The sequence below is a fragment of the Lynx canadensis genome, chromosome A2 (genome assembly GCF_007474595.2).
Source record: "Lynx canadensis isolate LIC74 chromosome A2, mLynCan4.pri.v2, whole genome shotgun sequence".
In the NCBI taxonomy this organism is placed as follows: domain Eukaryota; kingdom Metazoa; phylum Chordata; class Mammalia; order Carnivora; family Felidae; genus Lynx; species Lynx canadensis.
Genome location: NC_044304.2, coordinates 138,086,885 through 138,100,392, shown reverse-complemented (window position 1 = coordinate 138,100,392; position 13,508 = coordinate 138,086,885). Strand labels below are relative to the sequence as shown.

Sequence of the window (13,508 nt, the reverse complement as noted above, 5' to 3'; positions counted from 1 at the left end):
TGATGGAGGCAGAAGCCACACCTGACTTCATGGTGTATCCAGGGGCTGGCTCACTGTCTGCCACATGATAGGCAAGTAATACAAATTTCTTGAATGATTGCATAAGGAAGTGAATAAATGAATGGGGAATATGTTGGAAATGAGAATACAAGTATGTACCTCTGGGGAGTGAGGGAGTAGACTTGATTCAAATATGGTGAAAGTTTTGTTTTGCCTTGTGGTCAAAGACTGTGACCCCTTTTGACAAGCCAGCTAGGGAAAGGGTACATTTGCTAAAGTGGAGATCCGAATGAAAGCTTCTAAGCGAAGAAGTGCTGGCTCAATCCTCAGTTCCAACGGGCTTCAGCGATTAAATGGGTCATTTTTCTTATGGGAACACATAGTTTTTATTACCCATCTTGTTTATTACAACTTGTTTATGGAAAGATGCTTATATTCAGTTACTCTCTTTTTTTGTTGTTGTTATTGCTATTGTTTTTCCCTTTACCTAGATGTCAGTAATACATGAACTACATTGTTTTTTGTTTAATTAACATTTTAATTATCCGAGGAAAAATAATATTTTACAGGACCTGCAGTCAGCTGTTGGGAAACGACTTTCCATTGGCATTAAACTGATATTTTAGACTAGAGTTAAGATAATCTCTGAAGATAAAAACATTTTAAATAATTCTCTAAAATACTTTTCAAGTTGAAATGTCACTAGAGTCTTTCAAAGCAATTTCAAATATTGTGGGTTTCTTTCTTTCTTTTTTCATTTTTAGTATATTTTCCAGCAATGTAGACAGTGAAATCATACTTGGAAACGCTCAGTATCCACAAAAGCAAATGGTATTACTGTCTCCGTACAGGGGCGGACAGTCATGCCTTTTCCTTACCGTGGTTTTTTCCAGGCAGTGAAGCAGGTGGTGGTGCTGGGTTTCAAAGCTGGAGCCGGATTTGCTCATGAAGGTCTGCTCATCCTCTGAGGACTGTTAACACACAGAAGACAGAAGTACTTTCTATTTCATTTGCAAACAATGAGAACCTCAGCTACACATTTCCAGAGAGAGAGCTAGCCTATTTCCCGAGATTAAATGGCAGCATTTTAATTTTCTTTTAACCAAAAAGGGACAAATGTGCAGTTGCTTTTAATTTTGGTAATCAGCATTTATATTTCTGTCAAATTAGCGGTCTGGGCTTTTAGACTTGCCTCCCTGAATTGAAAATTTAAATCGGTTTTACTCATTCAACTACCAGCTACCTTTGAAAGCCTGGGAGCTATTCTTTTTGGATAATAAATTTTAATCTAGTACTTAGATAATCCTGAAATCATGATCGTGCTCACCTACATAAAAGCTATTTTGATTGCAAGATGATTGGAATCCCAAATATTAAAGGAAAGTTTTGAGGTAAAAGTGAAGCTTCTCTTGTATTTGCTACTAGTGAGCTTTAGAACACTGAATGGTGTTCCCCTCCATTAAGAAGTAAAACAAGACATCATAACCCCACACAAATGAATTTTAAGGAACATAAATAATTTTGAAATAAAAATAGGTACTTGAGTCGTTGAGAATTTTTTTACCTTTCCCATGTTTCAATAAGGCAGTGAAGAAATATTGCCCAATCATGAATGGGAGTCATGATTCACTGGCAATATTTCATAGCCCAGGTTCTAATCTGCTACATACAGCCAATGAGACTGTACAGGGCAAGGTTATTTAAAAATGACACTTTTGTTGTTTCAGTAGCCATTTTCATAATTGCCCACAATAAAATTATATGGTTAAATAGAACTAAATCAATATTACACTAATAAATCGAACATTAAAAAAAGTGAAATGCTTGACTGTACCTGTAGTTGATTACTGAGTAAGCCATTCCGTTTGCTCTGCATGTAAGCATTAGCACTTCCGCTTTTGGCTGCCCGGATCCTGGCGAGTCTGGCTTTCTATAAGCCAGAAGAGAAATAAATGTTAATACTCATGAGTTGTTTTCTTAAAACAGCGAAGGCACTCTGGTGTAATGCTAATGTCAGCATATATATTTTTTTCGTGAACTTTTCCAGTAAGATCAATTAACTACTTTGGAGTCGGTGCATTTAAGATTTGTAATTAAGTCGTTTTAGTAAGATCAAGTTATTTCATTGTTGTTTCTGTCAATTGTGTTAAGAGAAAAATGACAGTATTCCTTTATTTATATTTTCACTTATCTCAATCTGAGTAACTTAATGAAATGAAGACTTAACATACGACCTTCCAAATCATTTTCATTTAAACTAATGTCTTTATAAATATTAGTAAATATATTCCAGGAACCAGTGGCCTGCTTGCCTCTCTTCCTTTGTTTCTTCTCCTTCCCTCCTTCTTTCCTTCCTTACTTTTCAAAGTTTTTTTTTAAAAAGGTTTTTATAAAAATGTATTTTAAAAATACATTTATGCTTTGAATTAAACAATGGAGGGTAAATAATAATGCAGTGTATCTGCATTCTCAAATATCAAAAAGCATTTTTTGGAATTATTTTGTTAAATTGGGCAATGTAGACCCCATGCCGAATAACATGTAGTCTCAAAAAAAATCCCTAATTTATCCACTTTTTCTATTGACACTGGCCCATACTGCAGCATGCTTATCTGATTTCTATTTCTCTCTGGAATTTGTTGAGATGAGAACATAATGAGTCCCTCCAAGGAGCTTTATAAAATTATTTTTTAATTTTAAAACATTTATGTGTAGAGAATGTTCTCCAGTTTAGAGACTGAGGGTGGTTACTTCAATTGTTCACAGTTACAGTGAGATCACCAAAGTATATTACTAAGCAAACTAACTATTTAGCCAGATATCTGGTATTCCATTCTACTTTAGAACTGATGCTTGTGTATGGAATGAGTCATGGAATGAGTCTGGTTTTCACTTCCTGGAGGGCACTTTTTGATGAACATTCTGTTTGTAAGATGTGTATCTAGCAAGTGTATATAAGAAAGCAACTGGGATGGCTTCCTCAAGTTCTTATAAAATTACCCCATAAAGACTCCTTCTTTTTCCTTTCTAAACAACCCAGATAAATAGTATCTGTAGTCTTTAACCCTGAGATTTTGTTTAAATAAAAATTTAAAAATTATCTAGCTTTTTAAAAATGAAAAATGAATACATACATACGACAAAGATTTTATTAATACAAAAGTACATCAAAAACAAGTAAGTCTCTCTGGAGCCTGGAGCTACCCTACTGCTATGCTTCAGAGGCAACCACTGGTAATATTTCTAGTGAGTCTTGCCAGAAATTTTCTAGGGAGATAAAAGCATGTATGTGTGTGTGTGTGTGTGTGTGTGTGTGTATTCATACATTTATACACACATATTTTTACTCATTTGGGACAATACACCTCACACTCCTTTGCACTCAGCTGTTTCCATTTATTACATACTGGAACTCCTTCCATATCTAAATATATAGATCCACCTCATTCATTATAAATATATAATATACCAATGAATAAAGCACCATTTATTTAACCAGCCAACTATTATTAATTTTTTAAAGCATCTTTTGCTACTACAAGCAATGGGTCCTGCCTTGAACATCATGATATGATTTTCGGCAAGACAGTTTCTAGAAGCAGAAGTATTCCTAGATCAAAGGATGTCTGTGTGTGTGTGTTTTACCAAACTTCCCTCCAAAGTTGTACCAAGATGCCCTTTCACTCACAGCATTTAAGAGTAGCACTGAGACATCTGAAGCTCTCAAAATAGCATTAAGATATCATCTGGCTTCAACTCTACCCCTTCTCTCTTCCTCTCTGAATTTATTCTTCCTGTTTGTTGATTCCAACTTAAAATAATACTTTGTACAGAGATCATATTTATAAATGATGGGAAAAATAGACAAATTTCACTCTTTGTTGGCAGCATACTGTTTAGATCATTCAAAGCACTAGAGAATGAAGTGGGAAGGTAGGAAATTTTTAACTTCAAAAGCTGTGCTGCCCAGACAGGATTTCAGGCCAGAGTTGATAAAACAATGGGAAATGACAAGCATATTTGGAAATGACTTTGAATAGATGTAATAATTCAGAAATAACTAATTTAAATATACATTTGGTTTCCAGAAAGGGATTATTGTGGAAATTTAAGTCCTAAAGTCTCCTTGGTCTCCTGAAACAGTCAATGACTTTTTTTTGGGGGGGGGTCTCCCTCTCCCCCCACCTTTTCTCTCTCCCTCCTCCATCCCTCCCTCCTCCTTCCCCCTCCCTTCTTTCTTACACCTCTCCTTCCTTCCTTCCTTCCTTCCTTCTGCAATTAATGCATGCAATTACATTGCCTGTATCTTAGTTCCTAGTCTCACATATGTTATTCTCCAAGCATTCAGCAGCAGTATTAGAAAACATTTTTTTTCACAAATGAGACATTTATTTACATTAGCCAAAAATACTGTCCAGCAAAGGAAAATGACACATATTTTCCACATTGGGAAAGCCTACATATGGTGGCATCCACTACTACAGAAGTAGTTCTAAGCTTAGGGGAAAAGAAGCAGTTGTTGCAGGGACAGAATGGCCATTTTGCTAGGCCGCGTACTACGTTAGAAAAAGCCTCCCGTCTCAAATTTCAATCACGACTTTTCTTTCATTTTACAACAATAGTATATGAGTTAATTGGTTTAATCGGTCTTGTGGAGCACCACACCAAATGCCTGTTGAATAATGCCAGCTTTTATGACCTGTGATTACATCTTTGCTTTCAGTAGGTAATTGAGGAAATTTCTTTTATGAAGATATTTTAGAAAATCACTTTACTTCTGACCCACTCAGTATGACGATCTTGGCAACTGTGGCTTTGTAGATGAGAGGTTAAAAGAAAATCACCGGCTAGTAAGAGGAAATGTATTCCTTGCAGCCCCCACCCCTATTTTGTAGGAAATACAACTTCTTGGCACAGTCAAGTACCAGCAAATATTATGGCGTGAAAGTAAAGTCTCACTAAATACTTTAGCCTATTTGGAAAATAGGAGGCTTTCAGATTTTTAATTAAACAAAAAGGCTTATATTGTCTATGTAAAAACAAACAAACATAGCTTTGAAGTTATTTTCAAATTCTTGAGAAACACCGATGGTGTTGGTAAAAATAAATTGTCTCATAAGCACATTTTCCCCCAAGCATCTCAATTCTTCATAAATTCAGTTTTCATCTAAATTCTCTAAATTCAGCAGGATTTCTCAAAGTTGGGGTCCAAGGAACTAGTAAGTGTTATGGGTAAAATCCAAACCAACCAAATGAACAAACAACAGGTTCTGTGGTCAAGAGAAGTTTGGAAATGCCCAGAAGGCAAATAGGTTTCTTTGCTGTTGGATTCCTTACAACATATTGTGGATGTTCACTGTGAAGTCAAAAGGGGGATATGGTATATAATTTTCCTCAAACTAATTTGACATGGAACCCTTTTATTGTAGATTTTTCAGGGGCTAGAATGCAGTGGTTTTTAGCAAGTGGATTGTTTTTTAATTGTACCAAATGACATTATATAAACTTTACAATGTATTCCCTGAAACAGCAGGGGACCCAATCAGAGATGGTATAAGCCAAAAACCACTGAGATAGCAATTTTCTTATATGTGATCTATCTTCTAAATGAAGTGGGAGGTAGATTGTGAGGAGTTATTGGACCATGTTGTTGTCAAGTCACAAAATGTTTTCAATACCTTTGAAAAATAAAGGTATCCTAGGTAGCTTTACAAGTCAGGTAGAGAAGACCTTTCTCCTTTGTAATGTGAGGCAATTCCTTACTCTTCAAATACCAGCCCGCATGCTGCATGTACCTTTTATTCTGGAAATTTTACTTAGACTTGTTTCTTTCATTTAAGGTTTAGTAAAATGCCTCATGTGGAGGTAGCAGAGTAAGCGTTAACAGCTTTTACAGATTTAAGGATTTATTGGAACCTTTCCATTTGTTAAGGTAAATAGCTCCCCTAGAAATGAGACAAGTTAGTGCCAAATACTAATAAAAAGAGAGAGAGAAGAAATCAGTTGAAGATAGTGCAAAACTGTCAGCTCTAGAGCTTGGTTAATCCTGGTAATCGCAGGGCTGGGCAGAAACAATGCCGGCAATTGGGTCAGTGGAAGGGACCCTGAAAGAAAGGGTCAGTGAAAGAGAGGGCCACGAGAGTTCTCTAGGTGGGAAGAGGTAAGAACTGAAAGAAGATGTGGGAGGGTACCAAAGACAAAACTCATGCTTCCCAATATTGTTTTCAACTGGCCCTAGGACTGTCCACCCAACCTTAGGAATGGAGGACACTGTCAAGGTGAACAAGAGTTCACTGTTCATTCTTTCACTCATTTCACAAATCGTTAAGTGCCTATTTTAGGCTGGGCACCACACTCAGACAAATGGAGAAGAGGGAGAATATGTATACTACATGATAGTAGAGTCCGCGTAATGTTGTAGAAGGGAAGATGGAGCAATTAATGGTGTCCACATCATTTAGAGAAATCTTCATAAAATGGGTAATATTTGAGCTGAGTATTGCACCCTGAGTAGGGGTTTGCCAGGTGGTATGAAGATGGAATGGAGACTTAAGAGCAGAACTCAGTAATTCAATAAGACTGAAACATAGAGTGGATATCAAGAAGTATATAACCTCCAGACTCTTACATGTGTTGATAATGGGGGTTCTTAAACTATAGATAAACATCTAGTTATCCACAGAGATGTGGGGTAGGGCCTGAGTGATACTTTTTAATATTGGATAATCTAAGAGAGATCATACTTAGGCTGTATTTATTATTATTTATTTTATTTATTCTAGAATTCTATAAAAATTATTTGATTTGGACATTAATTAATGTACTAGACAATGGTTCTCAAAGTATGGTTTCCAGACCAACAGTATCGCCATCACTTAGGAAATTTTCAGACTGTAATCCCACACTATTGAATCAAATGCTACAGGGGTGGGTCTAACAATCTATATTTTATATTCTATTTCAGATGATTCCAATGAATCTAAAGTTTGGCAACCACCAGAGCAAAGTATGATAAAAGACTGAGTATTGGTAACTTCTTTCTGTATCAGTGCCAACATTTTTATGTGACAAGTAAAAAATTGTACTTACATTGTCCATTGGCTGTACATGGGCTCATTGATTCAAAACTTCTCACTGTATTTAGAATTATCTATAGGAAAATCCCTAAAATACATAACTCTAATGATGCCAGAATTTCTTTGTCTTAGACTTTAATCAGTAGGTGTGCATGCATAAGACAGTCATCTGTAAAATGGAAATAATAGCACTTCTGTGTGAGTTGATTGTGAAAATAAAAATAACAGTTATAAAGAACCTGGGATATACTAGAAACTCTGGAGAGGGTTGTTGTTTTTGCTATTAGTACTATTAAATTATAATTATAATTATGATTACTATTATACATGAAAATTACTTACAATTAGCCTTGTAATCACACCTTGATTGACTGGTGTGATTTGTATCTTAAAGCAAGGTAGGCTCCCTACTTCAAAATATCAACCCTACCATCTGTCATTGTATCAATTTAGCTTTATTTTGGCAACTACTTTCTTTTTAAACAATTTTTATGTGTATTTATTTATTTTGAGAGGGAGAGAGAGAGAGAAAGAGCTCATGCAGGAGAACAGGGGAGGGGCAGACAGAGAGGGAGAGAGAGAGAATCTCAAGCAGGCTCCATTGTTGTCAGTGCAGAGCCCAACAGAAGGCTCAAACTCAGTAACCTCACGAACCATGAGATCATGACCTGAGCGGCAATCAAGAGACTGATGCTAACCGACTGAGCCACCCAGATGCCCTGGCAAATATTTTCTAATCAATAAATACCACTGGATAACTGAAATACTATTGAATAAATACATCTATTAAAATACAATTACTAGTGGTGGGGGTGAAAGGAGACATGCTCCAGTTTAAGTCTATATTGACCCACAGGTCGGTGTTTAGTTAAGAAACGATCAAGGATGGAGTGCCTGGGTGGCTCAGTCGGTTAAGTGACCAACTCTTCATTTTGGCTTACGTCATGATCTCATTGTTCATGAGTTCAAGCCCTGAGTTGGGCTCCTCACTGACAGTACAGAGCCTGCTTGGGATTCTTCTCTCCCCCTCTCTCTTTACCCCTCCTCCGTACTTTCTCTCTCTCAAAATAAATAAACTTAAAAAAAAATGATCAAGGGTGGCTAGAAATGTGCATTTCTTTTAAGAGTGGAGATAGTGAAAGCAGGAAGAGTACTTGCTGGGGGGGAAGAGCCTAGAAGAGGGAAAGTATCCCTGTGTGCCGAGGAGAGTGTTCTCAAATGTATATTTAAAATTTTTTTAATGTTTTTTTTTTTTTAAGAGAGAGAGAGAGACAGTGTGAGCAAGGAGGGGCAGAGAGAGAAGGAGACAGAGAATCTGAAGCAGGCTCCGAGATCTGAGCTCTCAGCACAGAGCCTGACGTGGGGCCTGAATTCATGAATCGTGAGATCATGACCTGAGCTGAAGTCGGATGCTTAACTGATGGAGCCACCCAGGCACCCCTCAGATGCATATTGGATATATTTCACACTTTTGCTTGAGCTTAGAGTTGAAAAATGGACCAAACGCAGAAAAACATGGTCTAAAAAAGTGTTTTGTAATATTCCTTATTATTCAGCTTGACTGATGTTTTTACTAAATGGACTGTTTGCTTGACTGAATTAGTGGCTAATTTTTCATAACTTTGATACTTGTCAAATCACCTCATTCCAGATAAACCTAAACTGCCTTTAACTAAGGAATAAATTCTATATTTATTTATGCAAAAAGGCTTCTAAATTATTCTAAGATTTTCTTTACTGATCTGATTGTTGCAGATGACAAAGTTTGAAGAAAATACAGATATTTTGGTGTTCAATTTATCTGAAAATCAGATTTGTACTTCCTAGGTTTTCCATATAGGTAGTCCCCCGCCCCCCCAACCTCCTCCACTGGGAAAATGAATTATAGGTAGCTCTTATGCTCTTATATCAAGGAAGGGATTTCTAGAATGAAGATGGATGAGTCCTGGGCATCTAAGATTTTTGTAGGATTTTTGTCATTTTAAACAATGTACATGTGTGCCCAGTTAGAAGGATTGTAACGTGTGGGCAGAGCCACAGTTGTGAGCATGAAAGTCCTGGGGGAGGGGCCAACGGTGGTCACAATTTCTCCATCTCCAAAGATATACCTTACGTGAGACTACAAAACTGCTCAGAAGGTGCCTTTTGCTAGCCTCTGTTTATTGAATTATCAGTTCCAAAATTCATATTAATTGGACTACTCTATTCTTTACAATAATTAAAGGCTAGGTACCTGTCCAAACTTGGGGGAGTCTATAAAGCAAGAAAGGACAAGGCTGAAAAAGTGACTCTTTGCAAAAAGGCAGAGGATCTGTGATGTTAGACTTGAACATGTTCTTTGGACAGTATGCTCTGTGACCACACTGATTACCCTGAACTTTCCTGAGAGTTACTTTTTGAGATTTTATACTCGACTAAAAGACCAACATTGTTCAAAAGCATACTTAAAATCCTGTTCTGGAATTAGCTACAAAGCCAGTAGCTTTGAACTGCACCCAAATGTCTCATGATAGTTTAGAGTTATACTACATTACCGGCATTGTGGATCCATTTTAGTCATGGTTGTGGATATTAAAAACTATCTATCCATAAAGGACAACGATGGAGTATCCATGAAGAATACTGGAAATCTAGTGCCATGGTCTTAAAGAAACTACACAAGAGATTTCCAAAATTCTTTCTTTCTTTTTTAATGTTTTTATTTATTTTTGAGACAGACAGAGACAGAGCATGAGCAGGGGAGGGGCCAGAGAGAGAGGGAGACACAGAATCCGAAGCAGGCTCCAGGCTCTGAGCTGTCAGCACAGAGCCCGACGTGGGGCTCGAACCCATGGACTGTGAGATCATGACCTGAGCTGAAGTCAGACGCTCAACTGACTGAGCCACCCAGGCGCCCTTCCAAAATTATTTCTAAGCAGCAAGGGCCCTGACTCTAAAGGTGACTATTTTGACAAAAATTGGAGAAGGGAAGTGTGTTAACATTTAGTCGGGTTTTCTGAGAGGCAGTCTACCATAATGTTTATGTGTATGAACCTGGGTGTCAGGTTGGCTTAGATTGAATTTCTCAATTTCTGCGTACTTTAGGATCCTTATCTAAAAAATAGGAATAATAATGTTGACTCACTCCTAGACTCATGAAAACAATATGAATTATTTAAAAAAAAAAAAAACACCAAACCAGTACCCGGCACATAGTAAAACCAGAAATAAATGTTAAATATTGTTACTATTATGATATACTCATATAGATTTATATAAATTTTTGAGGTAGGTACATTTTCCCCATCTTACAGTTGTGTATACACCCTTACTCTTAGAGGGATTAATAACTGGCACGAAGTTCAGAGAAACAGTAAACTGGGCCAGGAATAAAACTCAGCTATTAATGATCAGATTTCTCCTACTTCCTGGGTCAACTATTTAAAATATCTGAGACATATCTTAGTTCCTTTTAATAGTCCTTGCTTACTGGAACCAGCTTGATCCCTGATGGGCAAAGACAAAATTAATTAGATCTAGAAATCTGATTCTGATAAAATTTGCCAAGAATCTATCTTTGATTTTACTACTATCATTAGTGCTGTTTACTAGATAATTCTTTCTCTCTGCCACTGATTGCACAGTAGGATTATATTCCCCTGCCCACTTTGAAGTTACACACGGCTATGTGACTTACTTTGGCTAGTGCAATAGAAATGGAAGTGACTTGGCCCACTTCCAGGAGAAGGTTTTAGGAGTCAGCGTGATTCATCATGTCCTGTTACCCCGGCTTGAATGATTGCAGAATACCTTGTTAAGATGGAGTTTCTATCACTGGACCAGCAATGGACCCACAGCATGACTGAGAAATATTCCTTGTTGTTTTAAGCCACTGAGATATTAAGGTTCCTTTTTTACTTGTAGCATAACCTAGCCTGTGCTGACTTATGCAACTATCGACCAAAACTGGAACACTGAATAGCCAGTAAGGGATTTTTAAAGCTCACTATAAAAAGGGGGAGATGTTAAATCATGATTGCACAGAGCTGAATACACACCTTCTGTGCTCTCCGTTTGTCTGCTCGTTGATTTTGGTGGTAGATCCGACTGAAGTTAGATACGATCACTGGAACAGGTAGAGCAATGACCAAGACCCCACTCAGTGAACAGATGGAACCAAATATCTTCCCTGCTATGGTTTTTGGTACCATGTCACCATACCTGGGTTAGAGAAAAAAACATGGTTTTAAGTCACAGAAATTTATTTTCACCTGCTACAAATAGCTTTTTACCCAAAGTCAAATGATTTTTTAGACCAATCTATCTCTACTTCATGACTACCATATACATGGGTTAAGACCTTAATAAACCAGAAATTATGAATATCTGAATATGAAAAAATTATCTTTCAGTATTGCAGGAATTGATTCCAATATTTAGATATCTCTTTGATTGGAAAATGTTTTAAGCCAGATGATGTAATGATAGCTCTTCAGTTTGTCCTTTATATAATATGGCAAAATTCTTCACATTTACTTAAAAAAATTTTTTTTAACATTTATTTATTTTTGAAACAGAGAGAGACAGAGCATGAATGTGGGAGAGTCACAGAGAGAGAGAGGGAGACACAGAATCCAAAGCAGGCTCCAGGCTCTGAGCTGTCAGCACAGAGCCCAAAGCGGGGCTCGAACTCAGGGACCGTGAGATCATGAACTGAACCGAAGTCAGACGCTTAACGGACTGAGTCATCCAGGCGCCCCTCTTTACATTTATTTATAGTTAGTATTTCCATGCTGAATTTCATAGTCTAGATAACATCTCTTTCCACTTAATTTTTTCAGCATTAGATTGGTTATGAAATTTAAGTAGAAAAAGTGTTATATCACATTCTTTTTATCAGATATAATCACTTAAAAAAAGCTTTCCAAGGTCTCATTAACTTCCACTTGTTAAATACAATGGTTATTTCTTCATGATGATCTTATTCAATCTCTCATTTGTACTTGATTAGTTTTCTCTCTTCTTGGAACACTTTCCATTGGCTTCAGTATTGGAAAATTCCCTTTGCGGTCCTCCTAACTCAATGGCTGTTCCTCTGTCTTCTTTTCTGGCTCCCCCCTGCCCCTTATCTGATTTTTAAATCTTGGAGTAATTTAGCTCTCAGACTCTTACTGTCTCCATATAAACCCTTTCCTATGTGATATCATCCAATCTCATAGCTTGCAGTTGTTGCTGATACCCTAATTTATGTTGACAACCCTGATGTCTACCTAGAAAATCAGACTCATGTCTTCAGTGGTCTAGTCTGATTTTTCCTACCCCTGGATTTTTAAGAACCAATTAAGAGCCAATTAAAACAAATTAGCCAATAAGGAACTTTTATTTCCCTAGCTTCCTCTGCCACCCTCAAATCTGTTCCTCCCACAGTCTATCACCTCCAATTCCATGGAACTGTAAACCACTCAATTGCTCGCATCAAAATTGAAAGAGTTACCTCAGTTCTCAGTCACGCATCTCATTTTTGAGCTAGTCTTGTTATCTCTGACCAAACTGAATTATGTCCTATTATGGTCTCTTTCCTCAACCTCCATTTTACCACAACAACCCAAGCAATCATCATTTCTTGCCAGAGTGATGGATAGATATAGCTTCTTACCCTAACTCTCTCCTTCATATTTACCACTTTACAATTCATGCCAACATAGCAGTCGGAGTTATGGTTTTAGAATGGAGAGTGCACTGGTGCCACTTTGCTTAAACCTTCTAATAGACGTAGAACTAAAATAGATCCAAACTCTTCAGTTTTATCTCCAAGGGCCTATATCATTTAATTACCACCTGTATCTCATACCACCTTGCACCAAGTCCACTGTCTTCCAGCTATGCGGGCCATCTGGCTTTTTGTCCACAATGTGCAGCCCCCAGATCATCATTATTCAGGTTGAGACTTAAATGTCTCCATTCCAGAAGTTATTTTCTGGCCACCTTATCCATAGTGGTCTTATTCTCTCCCCTAGTCATTCTCTTTAACATTTTCCCATTTAATGACCTTCACAGTACTATTAACACATGATATTTTATAACTTATTAACATATTTATTTTTTGACCACCCACCTGCCCTGCTGACATTAGAATATAACCTTGACAAAGCAAGATCTGCTCTATTTAGTCCGACTAGCACAAAGCTGCCTCAATAAATATTAGTCAAAGAATCCATTTTCTCTACCTTATTGATACAGAGTTCTTCTAAGAATTCATTTCTGGAGAGGGGGCAAGAAGGATGTCTTTTGATCGTATTACTGCAGAGGCTGCCCGGCTGTGCCTGTAGAGCCCCAACCTCTCCGTGTTCACTTGAGGTGTCTGGGGTGCTCAGCACTCTGAGAGGAGCTCAGGTTTTGGAATCCAGACTCAAGGAGGTTTAGGAGGACATGGGGATGCATTACATCTTGAAG

General features: G+C 37.4%; 1 protein-coding gene across 1 annotated transcript in view; it reads right to left on the bottom strand.

Annotated features, from left to right (window-relative positions):
- Positions 1-13,508, bottom strand: part of KCND2 (potassium voltage-gated channel subfamily D member 2) — a 493,036-nt gene that overhangs the window by 5,300 nt on the left and 474,228 nt on the right. The window contains exons 2-4 of the mRNA XM_030308298.1: positions 11,114-11,276; positions 1,835-1,930; positions 879-971 (exon numbers count right to left, since the gene is read on the bottom strand). Coding sequence (XP_030164158.1) covers positions 879-971; positions 1,835-1,930; positions 11,114-11,276 — 352 coding nt within the window. The remainder of the gene's footprint in view (positions 1-878; positions 972-1,834; positions 1,931-11,113; positions 11,277-13,508) is intronic.